The 27,009-nt window shown below is 34.5% G+C and overlaps 2 protein-coding genes across 2 annotated transcripts; one reads left to right on the top strand and one right to left on the bottom strand.

Moving 5' to 3' along the window:
* Positions 1-291: 291 nt before the first annotated feature.
* Positions 292-2,583, top strand: LOC138338808 (uncharacterized). The gene is made up of 3 exons (XM_069289894.1): positions 292-1,318; positions 1,781-1,967; positions 2,016-2,583. The coding sequence occupies exons 1-3, from the start codon at positions 292-294 to the stop codon at positions 2,581-2,583; spliced, it is 1,782 nt and encodes a 593-aa protein (XP_069145995.1).
* Positions 2,584-2,860: 277 nt separating this feature from the next.
* LOC138338807 (uncharacterized) lies at positions 2,861-5,626 on the bottom strand. The gene is made up of 3 exons (XM_069289893.1): positions 4,600-5,626; positions 3,951-4,137; positions 2,861-3,902 (listed from the first exon to the last, which is right to left on the bottom strand). The coding sequence occupies exons 1-3, from the start codon at positions 5,624-5,626 to the stop codon at positions 2,861-2,863; spliced, it is 2,256 nt and encodes a 751-aa protein (XP_069145994.1).
* Between the last annotated feature and the right edge of the window lie 21,383 nt (positions 5,627-27,009).

Raw genomic sequence — 27,009 nt, 5'->3', positions numbered from 1 at the left:
TTGAGATTCATAATAACCTACACTGTAAAAGACTTACAGATTGGAGATGGTATAAAAATATGTTCATTAACAAGGTTATGATCAGACAAGACTGTACCAATGATTATTGGAAAGAGCGATTCAACAGTGGATTACCCCCCCACTTCACTGAAAAGGTAAGATCCAAGATCAAAGACAGATGCGAGGGAAAAATCCCTTACAGCCTCCTGTCTTATGGCGATTTAATCAGTGTCGTAACCATAGTAGCTATGGAATTATGCACAGATCTTAAGCTAAGAGAACAACTTAAGAATGACAGAAGCTGAATTAGGAAGTTTTTGTCAGGACTTTGGTTTTCCTGCTTTAAAACCACCTTCAGCAAAAAGGGCTGATAAAAACAATCGTCAAGAAAATAAAAGGGTCAGCAAGAAGTCTTCTAAATCTAAGGACTACAAGCCTAAGAAAAAGGCGTCTAAAGAATCTTCTTCAGGAGATACATGCTGGACTTGTGGAAAGAAAGGACATAGGTCAAATCAATGTCCAAGAAATAAGAAGAAAAAGAAAAAGATTAGTCTTCTCCAGGTCGATGAAGAAACTAAAGATAAGCTCTTCTCTATCCTTGAAGAAGAAGAATCAGAGTCTGATTCTGAATCCACTCATTCTCAAGAATCTTCCAACGAAAGTGACGAAGAATTCATGAATATCGCTCAAGACTCAGATAATGAGACAACTTGTGATTGTCATGGACCATTTTGCTTATGTGGAGCAAAAGATGTTAAAGTTCTTTCTGAAAGAACAGCTGAAACATTGTTCGAAACAATCGAACATATTCAAGATGAAGATGCTAGGAGAAAGTACCTCCTTGAATTACAAAAATTGGTTACTAAGCATCACCACGAAGAAAGGCCTCATGTTGAGCCTTTTAGTATGAAACAAATCATGAGCAGATTTGATCACAAAAGGGATGAGCCTTCAATTGATGAGCTCAGAGGAGAAGTTAATACTCTGAAAAAAGAAATCAGAGATTTTAAATCAAGACTTCATTGTCTTGAGATTAATGATCTAGCCAATGATATCCTTAAAACCTCTTCACCCAAAGAATTAGGAGAACCTTCCAATCAAGCAGATAGTGACGAAGATGACTCGGCAGGAGTCACAATGATCACCAAAGTCAGACCTCAGAGTTCTCATATTATGATAAAACTTGTTGTCAACAACAATTTGATCCTTAACAAGATTGCCTTATTAGACAGTGGTGCAGATAGAAACTGCATAGTTGAAGGCTTGATCCCTACCAAGTATCTGCAGAAAGGTACTACTAGGTTATACAGCGCCACAGGTGAGCGTATTATTATTGATTATAAATTACATAACGCTCATATTTGTAATAATGGTATTTGCTTGACTAATGATTTTGTTATTACAAAAAATATCAGTGAAGATATTATTTTGGGAATACCTTTCATTACTCAAATAAAACCTTATGTCTCTGATTTTGATGCTATCAAAACTAATATTTTGGGAAAAGACATTTCCTTCCCCTTTATTAAAACACTCTCACAGGATGAAAGAAATTTTGTTCATAAGAAAACTGCTTTTAAATTAAATAATTTATCTCAGCAGGTTTGTTTTCTTAAAAGTGATATTAAATATCAAAAAATTGAGCAAATTTTAAAAACCCCGGGAATGATCTCTAAGATTTCAAACCTAAAAAGGATTTTTGAAAAAGAAATTTGCTCTGATTTTCCTAACTCCTTTTGGGACAGAAAATCCCACACTGTTGATCTTCCATACATTGAAGGATTCAATGAACAGGCCATTTCTACGAAAGCTAGGCCGATTCAAATGAATCAAGAACTTATGGAAATTTGTAAAACAGAAATCAACTCTCTTTTAAATAACAAGATTATTCGCCCTTCTAAATCTCCTTGGAGTTGTTCTGCTTTCTATGTCAACAATGCTGCTGAAAAGGAGCGAGGAGCCCCCAGGTTAGTTATCAACTACAAACCTTTGAACAAAGTCTTGAAATGGATCAGGTATCCGATTCCTAATAAAAGGGATCTTTTGAAAAGGACTTTCAAAGCTAATGTTTACAGCAAGTTTGATATGAAATCAAGTTTTTGGCAAATCCAAATTTCTGAAAAAGATAAATATAAAACTGCTTTCAATGTCCCTTTTGGACAATATGAATGGAATGTTATGCCTTTTGGTCTCAAGAATGCCCCTTCTGAATTCCAAAATATAATGAATTCCATCTTTAATTGCATTAGCCAGTTTTCAATTGTTTATATTGATGATGTTTTAATTTTCTCTGAGGACATAGATTCTCATTTTAAGCATCTAAATTCATTCTTCAATATTGTTAAGAACAATGGCCTGGTTGTTAGTGCAAAGAAAATTTTGTTGTTTCAAACAAAAATTAGATTTTTAGGTCATGATCTATTTCACGGAACCTATTTACCCATTTGCAGAGCCATCGAGTTTGCAGATAAATTTCCTGATGTTATCATTGACAAAACTCAGTTGCAGCGTTTTTTAGGAAGCCTTAATTATGTGGCTGACTTCATTCCTAAAATTAGGCAAAATCTGCAAACCTTTGTATGACAGGTTGAAAACCTCTCCACCTCCTTGGAATGAGCTTTAAACTAATGCTGTTATTCATATCAAAAACCTTGTTAAAAGCCTCCCATGTTTAGGGATCCCCAACCCTGATTGTTTTATGATTGTTGAAACCGATGCATCAGATTTAGGTTATGGAGGCATTCTTAAACAAAGAAAAGCTCCTAAAGAACCTGAAAAACTTGTTAGGTTCACTTCTGGTATCTGGAACCCTTCTCAATGCAACTATAGCACCGTTAAGAAAGAAGTTCTTGCTATAGTCTTATGTATCACTAAGTTCCAGGACGATCTTGTTAATAAAGAATTTTTGCTTTGAGTAGATTGCAAATCTGCTAAAGAAATTCTTGAAAAAGATGTTAAAAACCTTGTTTCTAAACAGAATTTCTTTAGCAGATTTGCAATCTACTCTAAGCAAAAATTCTTTATTAACAAGATCGTCCTGGAACTTAGTGATACATAAGACTATAGCAAGAACTTCTTTCTTAACGGTGCTATAGTTGCATTGAGCACGGTTCCAGATACCAGAAGTGAACCTAACAAGTTGTTCAGGTTCTTTAGGAGCTTTTCTTTGTTTAAGAATGCCTCCATAACCTAAATCTGATGCATCGGTTTCAACAATCATAAAACAATCAGGGTTGGGGATCCCTAAACATGGGAGGCTTTTAACAAGGTTTTTGATATGAATAACAACATTAGTTTGAAGCTCCTTCCAAGGAGGTGGAGAGGTTTTCAACCTGTCATACAAAGGTTTGCAGATTTGCCTAATTTTAGGAATGAAGTCAGCCACATAATTAAGGCTTCCTAAAAAACGCCGCAACTGAGTTTTGTCAATGATAACATCAGGAAATTTATCTGCAAACTCGATGGCTCTGCAAATGGGTAAATAGGTTCCGTGAAATAGATCATGACCTAAAAATCTAATTTTTGTTTGAAACAACAAAATTTTCTTTGCACTAACAACCAGGCCATTGTTCTTAACAATATTGAAGAATGAATTTAGATGCTTAAAATGAGAATCTATGTCCTCAGAGAAAATTAAAACATCATCAATATAAACAATTGAAAACTGGCTAATGCAATTAAAGATGGAATTCATTATATTTTGGAATTCAGAAGGGGCATTCTTGAGACCAAAAGGCATAACATTCCATTCATATTGTCCAAAAGGGACATTGAAAGCAGTTTTATATTTATCTTTTTCAGAAATTTGGATTTGCCAAAAACCTGATTTCATATCAAACTTGCTGTAAACATTAGCTTTGAAAGTCCTTTTCAAAAGATCCCTTTTATTAGGAATCGGATACCTGATCCATTTCAAGACTTTGTTCAAAGGTTTGTAGTTGATAACTAACCTGGGGGCTCCTCGCTCCTTTTCAGCAGCATTTTTGACATAGAAAGCAGAACAACTCCAAGGAGATTTAGAAGGGCGAATAATCTTGTTATTTAAAAGAGAGTTGATTTCTGTTTTACAAATTTCCATAAGTTCTTGATTCATTTGAATCGGCCTAGCTTTCGTAGAAATGGCCTGTTCATTGAATCCTTCAATGTATGGAAGATCAACAGTGTGGGATTTTCTGTCCCAAAAGGAGTTAGGAAAATCAGAGCAAATTTCTTTTTCAAAAATCCTTTTCAGGTTTGAAATCTTAGAGATCATTCCCGGGGTTTTTAAAATTTGCTCAATTTTTTGATATTTAATATCACTTTTAAGAAAACAAACCTACTGAGATAAATTATTTAATTTAAAAGCAGTTTTCTTATGAACAAAATTTCTTTCATCCTGTGAGAGTGTTTTAATAAAGGGGAAGGAAATGTCTTTTCCCAAAATATTAGTTTTGATAGCATCAAAATCAGAGACATAAGGTTTTATTTGAGTAATGAAAGGTATTCCCAAAATAATATCTTCACTGATATTTTTTGTAATAACAAAATCATTAGTCAAGCAAATACCATTATTACAAATATGAGCATTATGTAATTTATAATCAATAATAATACGCTCACCTGTGGCGCTGTATAACCTAGTAGTACCTTTCTGCAGATACTTGGTAGGGATCAAGCCTTCAACTATGCAGTTTCTATCTGCACCACTGTCTAATAAGTCAATCTTGTTAAGGATCAAATTGTTGTTGACAACAAGTTTTATCATAATATGAGAACTCTGAGGTCTGACTTTGGTGATCATTGTGACTCCTGCCGAGTCATCTTCGTCACTATCTGCTTGATTGGAAGGTTCTCCTAATTCTTTGGGTGAAGAGGTTTTAAGGATATCATTGGCTAGATCATTAATCTCAAGACAATGAAGTCTGGATTTAATATCTCTGATTTCTTTTTTCAGAGTATTAACTTCTCCTCTGAGCTCATCAATTGAAAGCTCATCCCTTTTGTGATCAAATCTGCTCATGATTTGTTTCATACTAAAAGGCTCAACATGAGGCCTTTCTTCGTGGTGATGCTTAGTAACCAATTTTTGTAATTCAAGGAGGTACTTTCTCCTAGCATCTTCATCTTGAATATGTTCGATTGTTTCGAACAATGTTTCAGCTGTTCTTTCAGAAAGAACTTTAACATCTTTTGCTCCACATAAGCAAAATGGTCCATGACAATCACAAGTTGTCTCATTATCTGAGTCTTGAGCGATATTCAGGAATTCTTCGTCACTTTCGTTGGAAGATTCTTGAGAATGAATGGATTCAGAATCAGACTCTGATTCTTCTTCTTCAAGGATAGAGAAGAGCTTATCTTTAGTTTCTTCATCGACCTGGAGAAGACTAATCTTTTTCTTTTTCTTCTTATTTCTTGGACATTGATTTGACCTATGTCCTTTCTTTCCACATGTCCAGCATGTATCTCCTGAAGAAGATTCTTTAGACGCCTTTTGCTTAGGCTTGTAGTCCTTAGATTTAGAAGACTTCTTGCTGACCCTTTTATTTTCTTGACGATTGTTTTTATCAGCCCTTTTTGCTAAAGGTGGTTTTAAAGCAGGAAAACCAAAGTCCTGACAAAAACTTCCCAATTCAGCTGATGTCATTCTTAAGTTGTTCTCTTAGCTTAAGATCTGTGCATAATTCCATAGCTACTATGGTTACGACACTGATTAAATCGCCATAAGACAGGAGGCTGTAAGGGATTTTTCCCTCGCATCTGTCTTTGATCTTGGATCTTACCTTTTCAGCGAAGTGGGGGGGGTAATCCACTGATGAATCGCTCTTTCCAATAATCATTGTTACAGTCTTGTCTGATCATAACATTGTTAATGAACATATCTTTATACCATCTCCAATCTGTAAGTCTTTTACAGTGTAGGTTATTAAGAATCTCAAGACTCCTATCTTGAAAGAGTCTAGGTTCTCCAACAAAATGCTTGGCGATGCTATAAACTAAGGTGGCAAATGCATCTTCAACAGGGACTTCCGTAGAAACAGAAGTTCCTTCTTCTTCTTTAACAACTGTTTTGAGGATTGTTGCATTAAAAATGGTGTTTTTATCATGCTCAGTCAGATAATTGTCCCACCAATTTTTTAATGTTCCTGTGAAACCAGCTACAACCCTATGAGCAGCTTGCTTATCAGAAGCACCTCTTAATTTATAAGCTGTTACAGAAATTCCTATTTCTTGTAGCTTGTTATAAATTTGGCCTTCTGCCATTCCATCAATGTTCCACTCGGTTATACCGTTTCCGTCGGCATGGGCATAAGGGTGAAGATGATTTTCTTCAAACTGCACATCAGGAAAGGAAGGTTTAGGGTAGTAGTTTCTCTTATTTGGAAATCTATTATCTGAATGGATTGCACCAAGGTTATTTCCTTTTGTAACATTGAGTTTAGAGAGTTGCTCACTGATTCTTTCTATGAGGCTAGAGTTGTCATCCTATTTACTAAGGTCTGGGAAATTTTCTTTTGAAAACTCAGGGACCTTAAAGATGGGTATAGTTTCTCCTTTCTCAATAGTTTTGGAAGAACTAGGTTTGTTACCTATTTGGTTGGAGACCTTTTGTTTGGAAGAGTCTTCGATTTTTCTGGAGACGACATGGAGAATTTGATTGGTATAATTGTTTTGCTCAATAATCTATTTATTATTATCAGCAGTAATCAAAGAGGTATTCTTTTCAATGTTTTTTTGAAGGGGGAAGCAACAATGATGTCCTTTCTGTAAGGAATTCTTAATCCTTCAAGGGGAGGAGTGATGCTTTCGACAACTTCATTTCTAGTATGCCATTTATTTACTAGAACTTGGAGAGATGACTTTGTGTCATCAATTTGCCCAGAAAATTCAAACCATTTGAAGAATTCAACTTCTGCTTTGAATCTCTTCATATCTAAATACCATTTGTCTCTAAAGGCTTTTCTTTTGGACAAAGGGTAAGTGGATTTATACCAATCTACTTTTTGTTTATGCTCAGGAAGTTTCCACCATTGATTGAGGATCCTTTTATCCGGGATAAATTCATTTTCTGTAAGAACTCCAAGGGAACTTCTCTTAGGATCTTCAGGTCTCATATCACTGGGAGTAAGACTTCCAATATCTTCATAGTAGACCTTAGGGATGTTTTGAGAAAAGTCAACCCCTCTGATATTTCCTTTATCAATGGTTTCTTCAGCCGAATTTCTTTCACTAGGTTCAGTTTCTCCTCGGAAGAAGGAAGAAGGTCTGGACGAAGACATTCTTCTACTTGAAGAAGCTTGGTTAAAAGAATTGGATCTTAAAAACTTGAGGTTGACAGATCCATCCGGGAACTGAATTATGTGGTCAAGATGGGATCTTTCAGCTTGAACGGGTAAAGGGTTGGTTATTGATTGGAAATTCCATTCTTCGTCTGTGAGAATGTCATTCCACTTCAATAATCTAGGAACAAAGGTAGTACTATGTTGTTGATTTGCTTCCATAAGCATAGTAAAACCTTTAGAGCTCACTTTAAGAGTTTTGGGGCAATAGTCGTTTTCATTAGCTTGTAATATACCCTATATATTACAGCTATTTCTCTGGTGTCAACCTTACTATTCATGTTATTGGTTTTGACGTTGAGCGTCAAAGTATCCATGATATTAGGATCGTTAATATCAACAGAAAAATTAGGATAACAATTGAAGTAAACCGGGCCATCAGCGAGATTACTTTCAAGGATTCCTAATAGAGAATCATCAAAGTTTAATAATCTATCATCACGTATTAGAAGACAGATAGGAATATTTAAACCTTTTCGGAATAGAGGCTTAACAGCAACTTGGACAAGACCGATATGAAGAAATTTAAAATCCTTTTTATAGCGATCAATATCGGCAGCAATTAACAATTTAATTGATTCAAGACTATTATTAATAGCGATAGTTTGTTCACATGTTTTGATATTAAAACGTTTGAACAAAGAAAAATTACCTAACTGATAAATCTTTTCAAAGGACTCTCGAGGGATGTCCCAATTTTGTAAATCATTTTCTATTTTTGAAATAGAAACATTAACAGAATTAACAATATTAGAATTCATGAGAAAAGTACTGTCCTACGGAAGTATGTATACGATGAATAAATTTCTAGGATGAGTATATGAGAGAATACTAGAATCATGTTGGCATAATATCATAATCGTCATGGCAATACAAAGTCAAATTATCTTGGATTTTACTTGAAATCGTTGAGAGGTTTTGGTAGTAGAAACGCCTTGGATCTTGCTGCCTCTCCTAGGTCTTACTATGATCCCTTTCTGGCTACTCTACTCAAAGTCAACATTACTTGACAACCTCATCTCAACAGGCATTCAAAACCTCAAATATAAACTTTGTATGTGTGATAAATAAGATTATACGAACATAATAACAGTATTGAAGTATAATTATGTGATTATATTAGGAAGATGATAATCTAATGAATATGATGGCATGTTAGGAGAATGTTCAATTTGGAGATCTTTATAGGGGTATGATCAGGCAAGTTTGATAGTGATTATCTTTTGTTCCTTATTATGAATGACTATGATGTGATGATCTCACTAATTATGGGTTGTGATGAAAGGATTCTAAACATAAATAGCTATGATCATTATTATACAATGGTTAAGTCCCTAAGGCCTATATTGAAACTAATGTTAAGGATGTAAGGAAACATTATTTTAGCACCGAACGAACTATATATGAGAGGTGTCCCTTTCTAATGACAGAAGATAGGTTCACAATGATTCACATGAGATGTAGACTACCATGAAATGTGCAAATATGGGTTTCTAACAAATCTACTAGTTCCATAAGTATGTGCCAAGTATGTATGAAAGTGAAATCATTGAAATCATGCTCAATTGAACTCTTTTGTCGAAACCATGCCAAGATACATTTAAAGTCTTTACACTACTACAAGAACATATACAAGTCCATAATCAAACAAACATTAAGACATAGTAATACTCACGTACAACGATAACATCATAATATAACTATAGGTAACATTTCATGTTTTAGAGTTCATACATTCAAACAATCTCAAGACCCTTACTCGCAACCCTAATCCAAGCCAACTAGTGCAAATCTAATGTGAACCCCCATAACACCACATAATCTCAGTCAACTAGTAAAGAGACCATAAGAAATGCCTTGACATCACATGAAATCATACCATGCATAATCATCATCATACATAGCAATTCGGACATATATCATGTTAACCAAATGAAACAAACATCATATAAGATTAACATCGTATAAATCAACAATTATGCATTTCATTCATAACATAAGTACATAATAACATCCTCCTAGGACTCCTCTCAATCCCAACTTGTGCAATTTATAGGTAATGTCTCATTCCCCTACCTACACTAAGTAGTCCCCTAAAATTACCTTAGTTAGTGTTCATATTTATTACTTTCATTCATTCATTCATTTCACTTTTGGAAAGATTTGCCATAACCGACCATAGATCATATGATAAAAACATAGAATCCGGTGTCATAGAAACCCTATAGAGAAATAAGGTGCTTTACTTGTCAAGGTAGAACCATATATAATCGTACCATCCAGGTGGATCCACAATCTAACTTTCCTATAGGGACACATAATTATTGAACTAGGAGATATGTATTAGAAACCGTTTTTATAACGCTCATTGTAGTCTCCATCTTATGAGAACAATGGAGAATCGACCTTCCATATTATAGAAGGACACCTCTCATACCTTGTTCACTCAGTGCTAAGCTAAATTCTCATTTTGAAGTCACTTTAAGATTTTCTTAAAATCAATACTTAATATAAGTTATAGGAGACTAACCCCTTGTATAATTACATAATTATCTCATTAGGTGTAGGACAAGAACATCCTTTCATCACTAAACCATCATCATCAATGTAAGAAACATCATATTATAACCATAGTAATATATTCGAAAATGAAATCCCCTTCAATCCCTTATACCAGCACATCTATCATAATCTCACATCCATCATAATCATTACATATTTGTACATAGATAACTTCATCATTCATATTTCAATTGAACAACTTTATCAAAAATAAATCATCATTATATCAAAAAAGTGTTCATAAACTTTGAGAATCTTAACAATACCTTCCATGAATCTCCTTCAATAATTTACCATCAATTCCACAATATTCATTCATAAATTCACTCATCATCATTATAAATAGTAAATTATACAAGAACTCAATCAATTGCATCATCCCTAATCATTAATCAACCTAATTCATAAACTAGGGTTACAAGAAAGGAGAGAATAATGGATCTTTTAGGGAAATTTGGTTAAACTCTATGGTAAAAAAACAAACTAACATTAAACAATCATAATTCGTCAATAAAAATAAAATCAATGCAACATTAAACCTATTAGAAAGATAAGCCACGAAATTGGATGAAAACCATAGTTTTAGACACCTTTGAAATCAAAACATTAAAGAACCTCTTGGGGTCCTAGTGAATCTTGACCTTGTTCTTTAATGGGAATCTTTGGGGTAGTGAGAGAAAGTAGATACAAGTGAGGTTGATTTGTGTTTGGGAAATTAGGATCGTTTAGGTTAGTTCAATGACTTATTAGCCTTTTATAGTCCTAATAACTTATTATAACCGTTACTAAGTGTTATTTAATTAATAAACTAATTAACTAACCACAACTAACTCAACCAATTTTGGACACTTAAATGGAGTCTCAAGCGACAAAATCCCATCCACAGCCCGTCAATAAGACTACAAACCGTACTAGTAATCCTTGTTTGTTTAAGATACATGTTTTAACATTCTTGTGGTGATAAGGCTATGTGTGGACAAATGATACCAAATGATGGGTCATCATCATGGTCACACATTGTAATTTGACAGCTTTTAAGGGTCATTGTTAGGGTCCTTCTTGAGAACCCTTACGGTGGTCCTTGGGGATTCGTACCATGGATACTTCGACCATAAAAACACTGTTTTATATATTCTTAGCGTTTTCACCATGTTTGACTCTTTTCGACTATTCGAACCCCTTAAAACATCTAAAGGCATACTAGGTCATTTTCACAATCCTCCAAACGTCATGGTCGTCCCTTTACATTTTTGTTGTAATAACTCCTAATGATGTTAAATGTATTTATTTAGGTCTACAATTATAATTGTACTACACATAAGGATCTAGTCTAAATCATGGAACTTTTGGGGTGTTACAAAACTTTTTATATTATCAATTGTCTCATAGTAAACCGAGTTCATAACTATACCACAAGGCACTGATAAGCATTGTATAAATAGAAAAAGTACACTGATAATATAAGGTGTAACATCCGCGATACGAAAAAGGGCCTTCCTATCGATGACATGTTATTATTTTTAATTCAATCTCGTAGGTGAGAGGTACCTAACTCGCCAAAGAGGTTTAGGGACTAAAAAACTGGATTAGCAATTTTTCTCCTTTGTATTTTTTGTGCACTTGCTTGCTTTTCTCCTAATATCTTCTGATAATTTTTCATATATAGTAAATAGAAATATAACGATGCCATGCAAGAGATCATCACAGTCATTAATGTAACATTCTAGAAGTTCAGTGAACTAGTCTAGAGCCTCATTAGATGAATTATGCCTTAAAAAGTGTTTCTAAGCTTAAACAAAGGTAACGAAATTTAGTAGGATGTATTACAACCAAAATGTAAGGAAACAACAACGACGTCCGGAGGTTAGTAAAACTGATCTAGTGTGCCTTCATGTGAAAGTTTTGAAATAAACCTTACACTGTGTTTAGATTCACAACGCTTGGGTATAACTCCCAAAAGACAACCCTAACAATCCATGAATAGGAACAAACCTTTGACCCTAAGAAACTATCCAAAACATTATGCAATCGGCAAGGGCAAGAGACACCCAGTCCATTGACTCACTCTCCATTATTTTGAGTTGTGAGTCCACACTTTAAATGTAGATCTAAGTCTCTATTTTTTCCAGTATATGAACAAAAGGAAGACTTTCCAGGATGGCCCGTTCATGGAATAATGGACCATCGGCTAAAGGTCATCGATGGTGCCTACTACTAGTGTACTTCATTGTTATGCCAAGGGTCAATTAATAAAATCCACCTTTGGCACTTAACTGTGGGGTCGGTCTTGTATGGTAATTTTAGATGTATTAAATGATTTTGACTAATTTCCAAAAAATATCAAAACCCACTTTCCCTCTCTCACCAATTCTCTCTCTAGACCACAATTGAAGAACAAGGAAGAACTCAAGCTTGTCCATTCAAGATTAATCATTTATCACTTCAAATTTATGTAATACCATCAATAAAGTTATGGGGGTATTGATTAATGGATAACTTTCTCCATGAAACCCCTCAGAACTATTCTCGAAATATATATTTGACCAAAACTAAGGTTTTGTTATCTAGTCATGGGTTCGGTCTTAAATAACTTTATTGATGTTATGTGCATTGTATTATGATTATATTTGTATTAATTGATAATTTCTATTGTGAAATCTTCCAAGAACCCATAAGCATCTTATAACCCAAGATTCATGAATGTTGAAGGATGAATTGAGAAAATATGAGCATATAGTATTGTAATTGAGGATTATGTAGTTACAAAATCTTGTCTTCCAGGACTTATATGATTTTAATTAGGGTATTCAGGACAATTGATGCCTAACCTTGAAAACAGGGTAAATTCAAGGGTTGTCGATATGATGAAGAATACAGTACATAGAAATTGAATTTACTTGCAAGGTGTGTATGACTTATGGAAGTATTCAAGAAAGGTAATTAATATTGTTTTCATTCTATTGAAACTTTTATGAAGGGTGTCATGAACTATGTATAATGAAATTGGTCACTTGTGTTAATTGAAAACGTAGTCTTCCTGAAAATATTATAATTGAGATTGTAGAAGTGCTACTCACCTATGTTTGTTTGTCCTATGGTGAAATTTTATTCTCACCTAATTAAACTAAGAGTTTATTTCAAATAGTATTGAATGAATATTAATTACTCTACACACATGTGAATACAATTAAGAGAACAATGGTAGTAAGTTGGGAAAGTATAATAAGCACCGAGTGAATAAGACCAATGATGAAAAGACCCTTCTGTTTATGCAAGAGGTTGGGTCATCCTACCGATACTCATGAGATAGGTACTCTTAAGATAATGTAATAAGTAGATTCCTCGAATAGATCTCCCTATACCTTAACGACTTGCCCTATAGGACATAGCTAGTGGATCCATATAGCAGCTAGTATGTAGGTTTACCTTGTAAAGTAGAACAACATTTTGTGGTGTGGAACTTTATGACAATGGATTCCATCGAAGATCTCATGGTGTATGTCTTTTATTGGTGATATTCCCTAGATTTATGAATTAATAAAGAACTTTTAACTAGTCTATGACATTTTAATGAGCTTACTAAGTAGAAGGTGGGGTGTGGGAATTTGTTTTTACACTGCACTTGTAAGGTTAGGAGTTTGTTGTAGGAGGTTCCTTGTAGTTATAAACTGATTAATGATACCATGCTTGTTAGAATGAATGTAAAATTAATAATTGTTGCCAAGGTAGTTTCTATGAGAATGTTTGCTAGGGTTGGTAGAATGGGATGCTAACTCTACACTGCACAAGTGAACCCTAGGAAGTTTTAAAGTCATGACTTCATTGTAGTATATATATTATTGGGTTTAATGTCTTATGAATTGTATTGATGATGTAAATGGTTATCAAAAACCTCAAAAATGCATACTTTAAATTAAAATGTCCCTTTTTCATGTTCTAAAGGTTATTACATATTTCTCCATACTTAGTACATTATTTATACTAATCCATTTCTCCCTTTTCTAGTTTCAGTATAACTTCAGGCTAATTGGTTTGCTCCTACATCCTTGAAGAAAGTTGAGACTTCCTATTTCTATGACTTGTGGTAGGTCCTCAAGAATTCGAGGACTAACGCATTACATGACTCTTTTTTTTAATTTCATGTAATAGAATTTGTATTTTTTCTTATGTACATTTGTTCTAAACACTATTGTGTCTTAAAGGCTAAGGACTCTATTTGAAGACATTTTTTGAATTCTTATTATTAGATGTATTAGATGTGAAAAATGTTATTAGGTTTTTACTATTTTTCTTAATAAAAAAGGTAGTTGAAAAATTCTATTGTGAAAAGTTTTTAATTTTTGCATTATATCAATTTCAGTATGTAGTGACGATTATGCTATGGGCTTGTATAAGACCCCTTCGGAGTTGAGTACACTGGTAATATCTAGAAGGTACTCTACGATCGTTACAAATTTGGTACGAGAGCAAAAGGTGCTGGATAATACTATTGTTGGTGTCGCACACACCACATCTTGTAGAGTCTTATTCATAAATATGAAGCGCACCACCTTTATGAATAGGAGGCTATAAGATCATTAGGAACCTTCATTTCTTCATTCTTCTATGATCATTCTTTGATTCCTAACTCTCTCCTTCTAATCCTATTATTATGCTTATAGTCTTTGAAAAAAAAGAAGGAATAAGGTTAGGAGGGCCAAAGAGGATAATGTGAATAAGGAGGTTTCCCCTCAAGCTCCTATTTGAGATGGTGACACATCAAATGTTGAGATAAGGGTTACCATCCATTGTTTCACTCAAGTTTTGGCTACAAAAGTCGCTCTCGATTCTAGGGTGGAAGTGAACCCCAATGATACTACCACTGCATAAAGAATAAGGATTTTACAAGGATAAATGTCCCTTCATTCTCTGGCTGAAAGATGGAGGAAGACGCGCAAGGATTCATAGATAACGTATTCAAAGTGGTAGATGTCATGGGTGTTACTTTACAATAAAAGGTGGAGCTAGCTACCTATCAACTCAAATATGTGGATCAAGTTTCGTATGAAATAGAAATATGAGACACTAGTTAGAAAAGTCCAAATTACATGGGAAGTATTAAGAACGGATTTCCTCGATTGGTTCTTTCCATTGGAATCAAAGGAGAGAAAATTGCAAGAATTCATAAATATTTGTCAAGAGAATATGAGTGTGAAAGAGTATAACCTTAAGTTCACTACACTATCAAAATATGCTTTCAACATGGTGGGGACTCTAGGCCAATATAAATAAATTTGTTATATGGGTATCCAATCTTGTGGTGAATAAATGTAGGTCGGCCATCCTAATTTCAAGCATGGACATTTCCCATCTTATGTTCTGTGCTAACCTAATTGAGGAGCAGCAGCTTAAACAAGTTGGTAGGGAGTTGAAGAGATCAAATCCCAATGAGGGAAATTTCTCTAAGGCTAGTTTTGAGATACAAGATAAACCAAGGTTCAAAAATAAGTTTTCTAATCCAAGTACCTCCAATAAACCAAAGCCCAATCAATGGAAGAGGACTACCCCTAATCCTCAAGGAGATGAGAAGAGTGGTCCTTTTGTGGAATGAACTAAATGTGCCCAGTATCGTAAAAAACATGAAGGGAAATGTTTTACTGGTATGAATATTTGCTATGGATGTGGGAAAATCCGACAATAATTAAAGGATTCTCCAATTTGTGCATCCAAAGGTAGGGAAAGCATATAATATCCCACTAATAATATAAACCTCGATGCTACAAAGAAGAATCTCTTATATGCTCTCCTCTTTAGAGGTGATCAAGAGGATTCTCCCGATTTTATCACCAGTATGTTACAAGTTTTTTCCATTAATATCTATGCTTTAAAAGATCCCAGTGCCAGTTTATCTTTCATAATTCCATTAGTGTCCATGAAGTTTGACATACTTCTTAATATTTTCTATCAACCTTTTTCAGTTTCTACCTCGATGGATGATTCCATACTTGTTAATAGAGTTTATAAGGGTTTTCCCATGTCATTGACCAATAGAGTCACATAGGTGGATATGTTGGACTTTGATTTTTTTTGGGGATGCATTGGCTACATTCTTGTATTGCTTCAATCAAATGTAGAAATCGAGTAGTAAAGTGTCATTTTCCGAATGAACCCTTTTTAGAGTGCAAGGGGTAAACCTTTCTTTACAAAGTCGAATAATTTCATGTCTTAATGCTTGTAAGTTGACCCCTAAAGGATTTATCTATCATATTGTGAGATTCAATGATCTTTAGTACGAGACTCCCCCACTAGAGTTTGTCCCCGAAGAGAAGGATTTTCAAGAAGTTCCCCGATGACCTAGTCAGAATTCAACTAGAGCGGGAATAGACTTCGGCATAGACTTATTGTTGAATAGGAAACCCATTTAAATTACTCCTTACCAGATTGCTCTATCGATTTGAAGGAAATGAATATTTAACTCAAATATTTACTAGACAAAGGTTTCATACAACCAAGCATTTTGCCGTAGGTTGCCCCAATGTTTTTTGGGTGAAAGAATGATGGGTCCCTGAAAATGTGCATATATTACCGACAACTAAATAAGGTAACCATAAATAAAGAGTATCCTCTACCTAGGATTGACGATTTGTTTGACGTTTGACCAACTATAGGGAGAAAGCTACTTCTCTAAAATTGATTTTATGTCAGAGTATTATCAACTGAGAGTTTAAGAAGTTGACATACCCAACACGGATTTCCAAACTAGGTATGATCATTTTGAATTCCAAGTCATGTCATTTGTTCTAACAAATGCCTCGGTAGATTTCATAGATCTTATGAATCGAGTTTTTAGAAACTATATTTATTTGTTTGTGATTAAAGTTATTTATAACATTTTGGTATACATTAAAGAATAAGGGTGACCATGTGAACCATTTGAGGATGACTTTGCAAGTCATAAAGGATTCCCAACTCTATGAAAAATATAAAAAGTGCAAGTTTTTGTTGAGATTGGTTGCTTTCTCGCTCACAATGTGTCTGGTGAAGGGGTGGGAGTAGATCCCAAAAAACGGAAGCGGTCAAAATTTAGGCTACAGCTTTGAGTCCTATTGAAATTAAAAGCTTTTAGGGTTTTCTCGGGTACTATAAGAGGTTAATTGAGGGATTTTCCTCTACCGCATATCCATTGACGGCCTTGACTCAAAAGAAGGTTATATTTGTGTTGTAGAAGAAATATGAAAAGAATTTTTAATTGTTGAAAGACAAGATTACCTCTGCTCCAGCATTGGCCTTTCTAAAGGGAACATAAGGGTTTATGCTATATTATTATGATTCTTGAGTATGATTGGGTTGTGTCCTTATAAAAAATCATAAGATGATAATGTACACATCTATAAAACTCAAGGTGCATGAGTAGAACTATTTAACTCATGATCTTGAATTAGAGGCCATAGTATTTGCATTTAAAAAATGGAGACACCACCTATATGGTATGCATGTAGACGTATTCATCGACCACAAAAGTATTCAATATGTTTACATTAAAAGAGTTGAATCTCTGACAAAGGATGTGGTTAGAGCCCTTAAAGAACTACGACATGAGTGTCGTTTACTACCCCGGGAAAGCAAATGTTGTTGCGGATGCCTTGTGTCAAATGACTATGGGTAGTATGTGTCATGTAGAAGAGGTAAGATAGAGCTAGTGAAAGATGTTAATAGATTGTCCAAGTTGGGTTTTTGAATAGAAGATTCTCCAAAAGGGGGTTTCATTGTTCATCATAACTCTGAATCGTCTTTAGTAGTTGAGGTTAAGTATCAGCAACTTCTTGATCCTCTATTGATTTAGTTGAAGGTATTTGTTCTTATTAAGATAAATGACTACTTCTCCTAGGGGGGAGGTTTAGTTAGGTACCAAGGTAAGTTATGTGGACTGGATGTTAATTACTTGAGAAACCAAATTTTGGAAGAAGCTCATGGTTCCTGATATTCTACTCATTCGGTTGTCACAAAAATTTATCGTGATCTTTAAGAGGTTTATTGATGTGACCGTTTGAAGTGGGATGTAGCAAAGTTTATGTTTGAATATCCTAATCGTCAAAAATTCAACGGAGAACATAAATGACCTGGAGGGTTAACCCAAGTGATGGGTGTTCCTACTTTTAAATGGGAAGATATAAATATGGATTTCGTAGTGGGTTTGCATCGAACACATAGGCCAATTATTTTATATGGGTAAGTGGTCAAAGATTGACAAAATTTGCCCATTTTTCCCTACCTAATCCCCATATTTGGCGGAGTAGTATACTATGTTGTACTTTAATGATATTGTGAGTTTTCATGGGATCCCTTTGTCCATCATCTCGTATAGAAGTGCCCAATTCACTTCTCAGTTTTGGAAGTCTTTCCAAAAGGGCTAGGTACTGAAATGCAACATAGCACCATTTTTCATCTTCAAACGGATGGCAAAGCGGAGCGCACAATCAAAACCCCAGAAGATATTAAGGGCTTGTTTCATTGACTTCAAGGATAATTGGGACAATCATCTACCATTGATAGAGTTCACCTACAATAATAACTACTATTTGAGTATTTTTGTGGCACCACTTGAAGCACTCTATTGTATGTCTAACACCCTAAAATGAACTAAGGTGAAATAGAGCGTCGTGATTGTGTCTTTAGTAATTTTAACTTAAAATGAGTTATATAAGTGTCCTTAGGTAGTGTGTGAAGTATGGTTAACTGTGAAGGTCAAAGGTCCATGACGTTCGGGATGTGTGCCTTAAAAAGTGTTCGTGTTTCTTAATGTGTTTTAGTGAGTTTAACGTGTTTGGGTTAATAAAAATTTGTGTGGGATATTCCTATGACCTATAATACTATATTTAAGAGTTTAACGTCAGGGTAAAACTCCACATAGGAGACACGAGATTCCCTAGAAGAGGACCCCATCTTTTGGAAAGAAGCTGCCAAGCAATTACCAAATGACGGCCACAAGGAATGGACCATTGGTCAAACGACAGCCCGTCGACCTTATACGTAAATCTGATATTAAAGGTAGGCTAGCAAGAACCCGAAAAATCTAAGTCCCCATCGATGGCATCCCACAAATGGGGCATCAATGGGTAGATGCTCTGTCTGTGTGTACTCGTCCATGGTGCCTGTGAATGCTGCATTTTTCTGCCAAAGCTTGAGGTGTTTGGTAAATTCACCCCAAGTATTTTTATGAACCATGATTATTTATTTTATGTTTTATTAGGTATATTAATGTATTTCAAACCTTAAGACCTAATTTTAGACTCCATTTCCTAAAACCCAAAACCCCTCTCTCTTAAAAGACTCTCCTAAGTCACCATGGACGCTAGAAGTCAAGAAGATCTAGGAGTGTTGTTGCTGTTCGACTTTTTCACCATATATCATTGGTGTTTCTCATATCTAAGGTATAGTGGTCATCTTTTAAACCACTTCAATTGAAGGGGTCCCTTCTAAGATATTTTCTATAAAGGTTTTCCAACCCTATTTTCTTCTATCTTTGAGTCTAAGTATGGGTCTTGCATGAAAACATTTTAAAAGGATTCAAATATTTCAATTATAATGTTATTTGGTGCTTTGAACGCTAAAACTCCAATGAAAATATGGTCTTGCTTATTATCTACTTTTGACATAAGAAATGGTTTGACTGAACATGAATTTATGATGTTAGAGCTAGAGTTTCTTTATGCTTATATTGTGACGTAGCTAATGCTGTAAGGGATAATTTGTGAATTATAATTGAGGAATTTATTTTAGGTTGTGATATCATATATTAATAGTAACTTGGTTACTTTTATTAACTCTTATTATAAATTGCTCTTGAGTGGTATGGTCCACCTTTGCTGGCGGTTTTTACTTGAAATATATGAATGTGGATCTACTTATGTATTAAGAATGAGGCCATGAAGGCATAATATTTGAAGTATGATGAAAATTATGTTGTTCTTGTTGATGTACTTTCATGAATCTTTTTATGTGAAGTAAGATGATAATGAGGTTGTTCTTGTTTATATGCTTTATGAAACTTGTTGTGTGAAGTATGCTAGAGATAGTGTCTAAAGGAAATGTAAGATTATGTGAAGCATGATTCAAGTGTAAAATATGGTGAATAAAGATGTAAGCATATTTATAATCCAATATTATGAAAGTGATGATTTATGTAAAAGGTTTTTTCACATATACACACACTCATACATTGAATGAATTACTGTATAATGAAGTTAAAGTATTTGCATGAAAAAGGGAGTTTTTGTGATGAGCATTCATTGCGAGTTCACTTGAAGTGTTTACTAGTAACCTCACTAGACTCAAGAGCTTTGTAGTATAAGTCGGAGGATGGATAAACATTACTAGTTGAGATGGGATGTCTACTAATTATCCTTGACCTTGAGCAATGAATGTTTAAGACTTAGTGGGGGAGATATGCTTAGCACCGAGAAGATTTGAAGAAGGGGAGGGTGCACATTGTGAGTAGAGATATTTTATCAAATGTACCCCTTGATATGAGTACTCCTTGTTAGTAGGGAGCGAGTTACTTAGTAGCAATCTCTTTATCTCTTAAGTATGTGCCCTCATAGGTTTAGCTATTTGACAAACCCATGTAGCTAAGAGAAATACCCTACCCTAGGCGAGTGGGGAACTCTCATCAGATAAGGTTAGTATCGGGATTTCATCTCTGCTCTCATTGTTTATGTCGGTAAAAGTTATTCCCCCACAAAAGAAAGAAAGAACAAAGTCTTCTAAAAGAACATACTACTTAGGATGGCTATCTATCCATTGCATTAAGTAGACCCTTCAAAAGGGGATTCTTTGTGCGTTTTATATCAAAAGTATAAACTAAGTCTCCTAAAAGAATGTAATAACTAGGATAGGAGATACTATGGGACACAATCTATCCATTGCACTAGGTAGACCTTCATAAAGGGGAGTCTTGGTGGGTTCTATCATGTCATTTAAGTGAACCAATATAACTTAAAGTGTAATGTTAATGAAGTATTTTAAAACTAAGTTCTATGTGAAGAATTTAGAAGTGACTAATGTAGGATGCTTAATCTAAGGGAATCCTCACGGTGCACTAAGTGGGAGTAGTAGTATGGGATACTGGTGAAGGGTACCTACGTGAAATCCTTCTTGTATGAATGTGTTTCAGATGTCTACCCAAGATTGTGGATTTGATTCCCGGACTAGGTAAGCCTATGGTTGGTAGACTTAACGATCACTTTGGTGCGTCTTGAAGGGGGTGTATGGGTGTTCCCTTCTTGTGTCACCTTAAGGAGTCGTATGATAACATGGTTAGGTAAAGCTCACGGGAAATAAGTGCACATTGCTTGGATTGTGCCAATTACTGTAATGTTGTTTACTATGTTCACTGTAAGATTTCTTAGTGTTACTGTAAGGTGTATTTTTCTTCAAAAATTATGAGAGTTATAATTTATGTGATATATGATGATCCTTATACTTTTTCAACTCTTAAATCATTAATAGTTTATCAATTTTGCATCAAAGTTTCTTTTATTAAAATTTCCCATTTTACATATATTTGCATAGGTCATACTTAGTACAATATTTTGTACTAAACCCATACATTTCTACACCTACTAAGTATAGGTTGGAGGTACTACTAGAAGACAAAGCTTGGGAATGTATCCACTCAAGAGTAAGTATATCTTCTTATGTTCGAGGACATAGTTCTACTTATTAGTTTCTATTCTAAAGACTTATTATGTATTTTTCATTAAATGTAAAGGGTCATGTCCCTATGATATATATATTGTATCATTAAGTTTGCTTGTGTAGACGAGATCAAACCCTTAACCATTATTGAAGATGTTCTATTTATTAATTTATTCATGAAAATTTTTAATTTTGCTCTACATTGCATGTCTTATTTAATGAAGGATAGCTAAGGCTTGTACAAGACCTTCGAAAGGTCAAGTACGCAATTGTTCTGATCCATGGGTTTTTCCAAACTTATAAGGGTAATTTTGGGTCGATAAAAACTTTATATCAGAGAATAATTTATGCAAAATAGTTTAGGGTCTAAATTCTAGAAAGCCACGTCTAGTATAGTCTTGGTAATTGGTGTGACTTGCGACACATCCATGGACAACAATCTATGGGACGATAGAGTTTCACTTTCTTCATTACTCTTGTATCATTCCATAAAACATAACTCGAAAAGTTATATCTCTTTTTCTCCTTTGTCCGATGGTTTTATAGCTGTGATCGCTTGGAATGGGAGATGTTTTTGAGTTTCAGGTAGAGGAATATGAGTTTTGATTCCTATGATGGTTTTGTGTCTAGAAGAGTAGATATGAAGGTGAGATTTGAAAATTTTAGTGTGATTCCATTTATGACAAGGTTTGATTTATGAGAACTGAGATGTTATCAAGAGAAATTTTATGGTGATGTAGTTCTAAGCATGGTAAGATCTATAACTATTGAATGAAGTGACTTTGAGAGGAAATAAATTACCTTGTGTTTATGTTCAATATGGTAGAAAGCTTTAAGGTGTAAATTTGAGAAAAAGTTAGGGAATGTGCAGATATTATAGGAGTTGAGGGCAACCCTGTTGTGTGGTTAAGGTTTTAATAGTTGTTCTTGCGGTTTGGTTGAGATTCTTGTTTTGTTTTACACTAAAGAGGAAATGTGGTATGAACACCAACTAAAGGAGTTTTGTTCCATGAAATTGAGTTAAGTGGTGCCTAAGAGTTGAATGCGGTTTTGTTTAAGAGAGTTTGCCTATGCTTGAATCCTAAGAGGAGAGTGTTATACTTGACTAGTAGAGCTGATGTTTTGTCTTGATATGCATGAGTTGAGGGTAGTTTGAATTCCTACCTTCTCATAGGAATAATTGTACTTTGAAGAATGAGGTATTGAAGATTGTTTTACCCTAAGTGGGGGACAACGAGTTTAGTAGAAAGGCAGTAGATATCCTCATCTTTTCTTTTTGTTTTTATTGTAGATTAAGACCAAATAATTGGTAGTTTGGTATTATTAAGATCCTTGAATATTATCATCACTTTCATTTCTCTTTATGTTATAAGTGCCTTTGATGGTAAAAGGTTTTGTATGCTCTTGATGATATCATTATTACATTGGGAGAATTAGTTGACAAGCTATATTTCTCATGTTAAGGTGTAGCTAATGGTATAGTTTAATTTCTTCAAAGTCGTTTCATCATGTTATAATTTGATTTAGTATGATATCTTCTTTCATCTTGGCATTCCTTCATGTTAAGATTGCTTTAAATGTGGATTAATAAATTTTTAGCATGTTTTACCGTTATGTTTCTTGCATTAACTTTAAAATGGGTTCAAAAATTTGAGAAAATACATTTTTCATGAACAATGGTTTCCAAGTGATTAGAAATGATTTTTATGAGCATGTTTAGTGTTGGGAAGGTAGTTCCTCCACAAATGAAGAATGAGAATGTGTTTTGAATTGTGGAAGTTACTTTCAAGGAGTTGCTTGTGTTGCATAGAAAATGCTTGTGAAAGTTTAGTTAGTGGTCCTTTTATGTTTGTGCAATTATTATGAATTTTGAAACTTTATTTGGTGTGTTAAGTGCTGCTAGTAATTCCTTAATGCTCTAAAAATAGTTTAGTGTCATTCAAGGACGAATGTTGTTCCATGTGGGAGAGAACGTAAGATTCTAAAACAAACTAAAGTGAAAAAGAGCTTAGTGATTATTTTTTGAGTTAATTTTAAGTTAAAATGAGTAATATTAGCGTCCTAAGGTAGTTTATGAAGTTTGGTTATGTTTGGAGTTCGAACATCCATGATGTCAGAAGGTGTGCCTTAGAAAGTGTTCATGTGTCTTGATGTGTTTGAATGAGTTTAACGTGTTCGTTTTAATCCAAATTGCTGTGGGATATTCCTATGAACTAGATGACTATGTTTAGGGGTTTAACATCCAGGTATGACCCCACGTAGGACCCACAAGGGACCCTAGAAGAGGACCCCATCTTTTGGCAAGAAGCTGCCAAGCAATAACCAAACAACGGTCAAAAGGGATGTATCCTTGGTCGAACTATGGCCCGTCGACTTTATATATCGATTGTACATGAAATTTAGGCTATACTACACCAGGGAAAATCTAAGTCCACATAGATAGACCATCACCAACAAGGCATCGGTGGGCATACGGTCCATCTGTGAGGACTCATCGATGGTGCCTGTGAAAGCCGCATTTTTCTGCCAGGGCTTGAGGTGATTGGTAAATTCACCAAAAGTCTTTTATGAACCATGGAAATTTATTTTATTGTTTATAAGGAATATTATGGTGTTTCAAACCCTAAGACCTTGTTTTAGATTCCATTTCCTAAAATCCAAAACCCCTCTCTCTTGAAAGACTCTCTCAAGTCACCACGAAAGTGAGAAGTCAATAATAGCTAGAAGGGATGTTGGTGGTCCATTTATTCACCCAAAATCAGTGAACTTTCTCTTATATTAGGTATGGTAGTAATCCTCAAACCCTCTTCCATTCAAGTAGTCCCTTCAAATAGATTTTAAAAAAGGGTTTTCCAACCCTAACTTCTTCTATCTTTGAGTCTAAGTACGGGTCTTGCATGAAAATACTTAACACGAATAAAATATTTTATTTAAAATGTTATTTTATTATTTTAATTCTAAACTCTAATAAAACTATGCTATTTCTTTTGATCAACTTTTGACTTAAGAAATGGGTTTAATGAACATGAATTGATGATGTTAGAGCTATAATTTCTTGATGCTTATGGTGTGAATTAGCTACTTCCATAAGGCTAATTTATAAATTATAATTAAGGAATTCATTTTATGTGTTAAAATCTTGGATTAATGGTAAGTTGGTCACTTTGCTTAACTCTTATTATGAATTTCTCTCGAGTGGTATGATCCACCTTTGGTTGCGGTGTTTACTTGAAATATATGAATGTAGGTATACTTATGTATTATAAATGAGGTCATGAAGTCATAATAGGTGAAGTATGATGAAAATGATATTGTTCTTGTTTATGTGCTTTTATGGTGCGTTTTATGTGAAGTACGATGATAATGATGTTGTTCTTGTTGATATGATTTATGAAGCTTGTTGTGTGAAGTATGTGACAGATAATATCTAAAGGAACTTTATGATTATGTGAAGAATGACTAAAGATTTAACTATGACGAGTGAAGATGCAAGCGTGTTTTTAATCCAATGTTATGAAACTGAAGACTTATGTAAATGGTGTGTTCAAATATACACACATTGATATTTTTAATGAATGAATGAATGAAGTTAAAGAATGTGAACGAAAAGGGTTGATTTGGGGTAAGCACTCATTACAAGTGAGATGAATTGTTTAGTATCAACCTTACTACTCCAAAGATTGAGTATGGATACCCATTGTGAGTTGAGATGGAATGTCCAAAAGTTATCCTTGAGCTGTAGTAATGAATGTTTAGGACTCCCTGGGAAAATTATGCTTAGAACTGAGTGAATTTGAAGAAGGGGTGGGCACAAATTTTCAGTAGAGATGTTTTACCCAATGTACCTCTTGAGATGATTATTCCTTTTCGTAGAGAGTAAGTTACTTAGTAACAATATCCTTATCCCTAAAGGAAAGACCCCACCCTAGGAAAGTACGGAACCCTCATCCGATAAGGGTAGTATTGGTATTTTATAACTTTTTGAAATCCCTAGGCCTATTGTAAAATATAAACTAGGATCCATGAGGTCTAATCAATATTCTAAGTCAAAATTAAGTGTAAACAGAACAGTTCAAGTGTCTAAGAACCAAAATATTCTAAAATGTCCATGACATCCGGAAAGTTGGTTCATAAGAGGGCTAGTGTGTCTTAGCAATATGACTAGTTTTAAGTGTCAGAATAGAACAAAGGTTTGAATAAATAGGTGTAAAACCTGTGAGGGATGTTTCATGATTGAAACGTCCGAGTATGTCTCCTGAAGGACCAGAAAGATCCAATGAGGAGGGCCCTGTACCTTGAAAAGCAACATTGCCTTGCAGTGTGCATTGGGAAAGGGGTTGATGGGGTGTCAGTGGCTCCACGGTTTGTCAAGGCCACATTCATCCCACACATAGGAATATTTGTAGAGGCTCTTGATTACATAGCTACTATTACAGGCGACGTAAGGGGGTTAACAAGGCGTCAATGGCTCGACGGTGCATCGAGGACACCGTCATCCCACACTTATAAAATTGAAGAAAAACTCTTCCTGCACCAATATCTTACCAAAATTATGGTTGTGAAGCATGGACTGTCGACTGACAAACAGCCCATCGATCGAGGTCTCGTTGATGGGGTCTGCGAATTCCTTCATGTTTTAAGTTAAACTCATGTAATTTATTAAGAGGTTTAGGGGTAAATTGGGGATTAAAGGAATAACAATTATGTAATTTAACCCCTCATCTCAATACCCCCAACCCTCATTAGTCTAAGGAAAACACTCAAAATAAACTCTCTTCTTTTTATCTATTTTCTCTTTCTAGTGGAAGACACCATTAGAGATTAGCTTGGAAGGTGAATTGGGGGATGGTTAAGGAAGAATTCACCATCAAAAGGTCATTCTATCTAAAGGTATGATATCTAATTCACCTTAGAGACTTCACTCTTCAAAAGGTTGCTTCAAAGGTTTTCCAAAAAGTTCATTTCTATATAGGTTTCATTCGATTACGAACTTTATGTTATGAATTAAGTTGTTCAAGTATTCTTTGTATTATAATGAGAATATATTAATGTACTGTAACTTGGTTAAGATGAATTCATATTGTTTAGATTGTTGATTATGACCCTGAAGACTTTAACCCTAGGTATAATCCTTATATGACTTATGTTGGGTTTTATGCAATTTGTTTTATTATTGGTTAAATCATCCTTAATGGTTGTTATTAAATTTATCATGAAACTATACTGATTAATTGACGTCCTTTATGCTAGTTCTTGAGTATTGATAAAGTTTAACAAGATAGACTTAGATAATATGTTTTCAAGCTTTGGTTTAGTTTTGATTCATGGTATATTGACTCTTCTAAGTTCATTATCACGTTTGTTGTTGAATTACATTGGTTTGATTACCTAAATTGGGTTAATCTATGAGTTGATTGTAAGGCTCTTTATGATGAAATATGGAGGAGTGTTG

This window comes from Solanum lycopersicum, chromosome 10, assembly GCF_036512215.1.
Source record: "Solanum lycopersicum chromosome 10, SLM_r2.1".
NCBI classification, from domain to species: Eukaryota; Viridiplantae; Streptophyta; class Magnoliopsida; order Solanales; family Solanaceae; genus Solanum; species Solanum lycopersicum.
Note: the sequence above shows the minus strand (reverse complement) of the source record. Positions and strands in the feature narration are given on the sequence as shown.

Bases quoted from the DNA above. Each gene is read 5' to 3' on its own strand.
- LOC138338808 (XM_069289894.1), top strand. From the start codon at position 292: ATGACAGAAGCTGAATTAGGAAGTTTTTGTCAGGACTTTGGTTTTCCT. The intron at 1,319-1,780 runs GTGAGCGTATTA...CATACATTGAAG, and splicing joins TAGGTTATACAGCGCCACAG to GATTCAATGAACAGGCCATT. The intron at 1,968-2,015 runs GTTAGTTATCAA...GAAATGGATCAG, and splicing joins AAGGAGCGAGGAGCCCCCAG to GTATCCGATTCCTAATAAAA.
- LOC138338807 (XM_069289893.1), bottom strand. From the start codon at position 5,626: ATGACATCAGCTGAATTGGGAAGTTTTTGTCAGGACTTTGGTTTTCCT. The intron at 4,138-4,599 runs GTGAGCGTATTA...CATACATTGAAG, and splicing joins TAGGTTATACAGCGCCACAG to GATTCAATGAACAGGCCATT. The intron at 3,903-3,950 runs GTTAGTTATCAA...GAAATGGATCAG, and splicing joins AAGGAGCGAGGAGCCCCCAG to GTATCCGATTCCTAATAAAA.